Source organism: Brachycentrus maculatus, unplaced genomic scaffold, assembly GCF_059751285.1.
Source record: "Brachycentrus maculatus isolate JH-2025_06_01 unplaced genomic scaffold, ASM5975128v1 h1tg000266l, whole genome shotgun sequence".
NCBI classification, from domain to species: Eukaryota; Metazoa; Arthropoda; class Insecta; order Trichoptera; family Brachycentridae; genus Brachycentrus; species Brachycentrus maculatus.
In genome coordinates, this window is record NW_028281017.1 from 1632838 (window position 1) to 1636478 (window position 3641).

At 43.4% G+C, this 3641-nt stretch overlaps 1 protein-coding gene across 1 annotated transcript; it reads left to right on the forward strand.

Moving 5' to 3' along the window:
* On the forward strand, positions 1–938 carry LOC148305686 (uncharacterized). Its single transcript, XM_088266370.1, has 2 exons — positions 1–762; positions 852–938. The coding sequence occupies exons 1-2, from the start codon at positions 1–3 to the stop codon at positions 936–938; spliced, it is 849 nt and encodes a 282-aa protein (XP_088122496.1).
* Positions 939–3641: the final 2703 nt, after the last annotated feature.

The window sequence follows — 3641 nt, forward strand, 5'->3', positions numbered from 1 at the left end:
ATGGGAAGGCACGGCTATGGGCAAGCCAATGGCAATGGAGAAAGACTGGTCGAGTTCGCTAGTATTAACGACCTTGTCATTGGCGGTACGCTATTTCCCCATAAGTCCATCCATAAGTACACCTGGACCTCCCCTGATGGACGAACAAGAGCGCAGATAGATCACATCCTCTATGGACGTGCTAACCGGCGAGAGCTCCTCGATGTCAGGTCCTACAGAGGGGCCGACATTCATAGTGATCACGAGTTACTCGTCGGAAGAATCTGTCTGCAGCTCAAACGTCTGCCGAGATGTCCTCGGCGGAAGAGAATCAACTTAGACAAGTTGAAGAGTGCCGAAATAAGATTGAGATTCGAGGAAACGGTCGGACAACGTGTCCAGCAAGACACCGATCCTCAGCCCATTAATGTTGACTCGATTGAGGCACAGTGGGCTAGTCTCAAATCGGCTCTCAACTCTTCCGCCAATGAGGTTCTTGGCCCCAGGATAGGAGAAAGACCCCATTGGATGTCAGATGAGACCTGGGGAAAGATGGCTGAGCGCGCTCACTTAAAAGCACTGAGGGACAGTGAAAGTGACCCCTACCAACTGGACACCCTCAGAGATGACTACAGGCGCCAAGATCGTATAGTCAAACGATCATGCAGACTCGATAAGCGCCGTCATCTCGATTCTCTTATTGTAACGGCGGAACATGCTGCCCAAGGAAATGACACGCGGAAATTATTCCAAATAACAAGGAAGATCTGCGGAAAGAATTCGGTGACCCCTGGAGCTGTGAAAAACTCAAATGGAGTTACCGAATCTGACGCGGATCGTGTAAAGGAAATATGGCGTGATCATTTCCACAGGGTCTTGAATCGCCCTCCTCCTCCAATCATCCTCGATATTCCCACGGAGGCTGCGTCAAGCATTCCGCGGGCGGTCGCCATACCTGATGGTCCACCGACACAGGCAGAAATTATAGCTGCCGTGTCGAAATTGAAAAATGGGACTGCCCCTGGTGTTGATGGTATCCACCCGGAATTCTTGAAATGCAGCGTTACTTGCATTATTGGCCCTTTACACCAATTAATGTCCAGTGTGTGGGAAGAAGAGCGATGCCCTAGAGACTGGGTAAATGGGGAGATTACCGTGTTACATAAGAAGGGTGATCCACTCAACTGTGACAACTACCGCGGCATTACGCTACTCAGCGTACCTGGGAAGGTGCTTGCCCACGTAATCTTGCAGAGAATCCGAGCCCCCATTATGCAGGTGCTCAGAGAAAACCAGGCAGGGTTTCTGCCTGGCAGGTCCTGTGCGGATCAAATCCATAATATTCGCCACATTCTACAGCAGAGCCAGGAATTTAACAGTTCTCTGGCGATGTGTTTTGTAGACTATGAGAAAGCGTTTGATAGTCCGCACAGGCCCACACTCTGGAAAGTACTGGAAGCTTATGGGGTGCCTGCGAAATTAGTGGAGCTAATTAAGTCCCTTCACCTCAATAGTGAATGTCGAATGAGAGTTGACGATGTTGTCACGGATTGGTTTGGGGTCTCTACCGGAGTCAGACAAGGCTGTGTCCTTGCACCGTTTCTCTTCATCATCCTCATGGATTTCATTCTTCGAAAGTCATTACCATCTGACCGAGGTATATCCATCTCCCCCTCCCGGAAACTCTGCGACCTAGAGTACGCAGATGATGCTGTTTTAATTGATGACTCCGTCGAGGGTCTTCAATTGATCGTCGACAGGGTAAATAGGTACTCTACGCACATGGGGCTTACAATAAATGTTGCAAAAACCCATGTGTTGTGCAACAGCTCATGCCTAGATGCCCAACAACCCTTGACGTTGAGTAACCAGCGCATCGAAAGGGTCGAGAGTTTCAAGTACTTGGGAGTGTACGCGACTGAAAATGGCAGCCTTCAAAAGGAACTGGGAGTGCGATTAGGACTCGCTGGGTCCGCATTCAACAGTATGAAGGCTGTCTGGAGATCGGATTTATACTCGGTGAAAACCAAATGCCGCCTATACAATGCCTGCATTGCTCCTGTTCTCTTATACGGCTGTGAAACATGGCACCTTACAAGGGCCCAAAGCAGCCGTGTACTAAGCTTTGAGAACAGGTGTTTGCGGAGAATCTTAGGCGTGCGGTGGTTTGACTTTGTGAGGAATGAAGAGATAAGGCGTAGGACGCAGCAAATCCTGGTCACAACTGTCGTCAAAAAAAGGCGATTCAGTTGGCTTGGCCACGTACTCCGCATGCCTCCTGAGAGCCTTAATCAAGCTTGCCTCTTTTACAAGGCATCAGGTTCGCGCCGCCCAGGAAGACCATTGCTGACAATTCGTCGGCAGTTCTCGTCAGAACTTCGCGACGCGGATCTGACTTGGGAGGATGCAAGGGAGCTGGCAGCCGACAGAAAAGCCTGGAGACAGTTTGTGGACTCCATATGCTCCACCTAGGGAGCGGATATGGTTATTATTATTATAAAATGTGCCACAAAGTATCTGCGAAAAACATTTAAGAAATATTGAAGGCCGTCCGCATTCCTAGATCTGATACAGAAGCATCCAGGCTTCCCGACAGACCTTCTCTTGCAAAGCATTTTTTTTTAAATGAACTAAGTTGCGAAAATTATAGAAAATGTGAAACAAAATTGTATCGCGATTTTATTGTGAATTTACATTAAATAGCTTTCAATATCCCTGTCACTGCCAATCTAAATAAATACAAGTTTGTAAAACCACGACCAAATTTTCTAGAACTGCCCCCAAATAAAATAAATAAATAATAATAACGAAACAATAATAACAACATTAATTGTAATTGAATGCCACTAGGAGGAGAAATCAATTGGATTGCGGTGAGATCGGGCGCCATTTTCACCGAAATTAGATAATTAACTTAAAAGTTTTACCCTTACTTAAAGTGAGGAAGCTTAATGGGTTTTAACGTCTTTACGCTCGGGTTAATAATGATGGCACATCTGATGTATTATGTAACATTGTATCCTTTTACTTATTTACAGGATTAACATTTAATTATGTACTTGTAAGGGACTTATCGTTGGATATAAAAGAATACTTCTACTCGTAACATGTACGGCCAGGCCATGTCTTAAAAAAAATATAATATTTTTTTGTTTCAATGAAATGTTTTATTTGTATTTTTAGCATTTATTTGATAACTACATAAGTACATACATATAAATATATACAAAACAAAAACTCTTTCTCTCGCTCTCACAAAATTTATAAACATATTTTTTTTTTTTGCAGAGACCAAGCCACCTTGTGTCGGTGGAGTTCTTTTTATATCCGTTTTTTTTTATTTGATTAATTTTTATTTTATTGTTTTGATCTATGTAAACCTATTTTTAAACGCACAAAAAAAGAAAAAAAAAACACTTAAAATTTTCATAGAATTAATTCTTGATCATTTAACCATTCCTTTATCATGCCTTTGTTCCATATTTTATTTTGACCTCTTACCTCCGTCGACAACAAATTCGAAATATTTGAACGATATATTGAACTGTTCTTCTCTCATATTTATTGTTAATTCTTGGGACTATCAAACCTTCGTTGTGAGTAAATCGTGTATCATGGTTGTGTACTAGAAACTATTAAAAATAACACCAATTCTCCAACTA

Coding starts and splice junctions, on each gene's coding strand:
- LOC148305686 (XM_088266370.1), top strand. CDS start 1: ATGGGAAGGCACGGCTATGGGCAAGCCAATGGCAATGGAGAAAGACTG. Junction 763..851: donor AGATCTGCGGAAAGAATTCG/GTGACCCCTGGA, acceptor TCATTTCCACAG/GGTCTTGAATCGCCCTCCTC.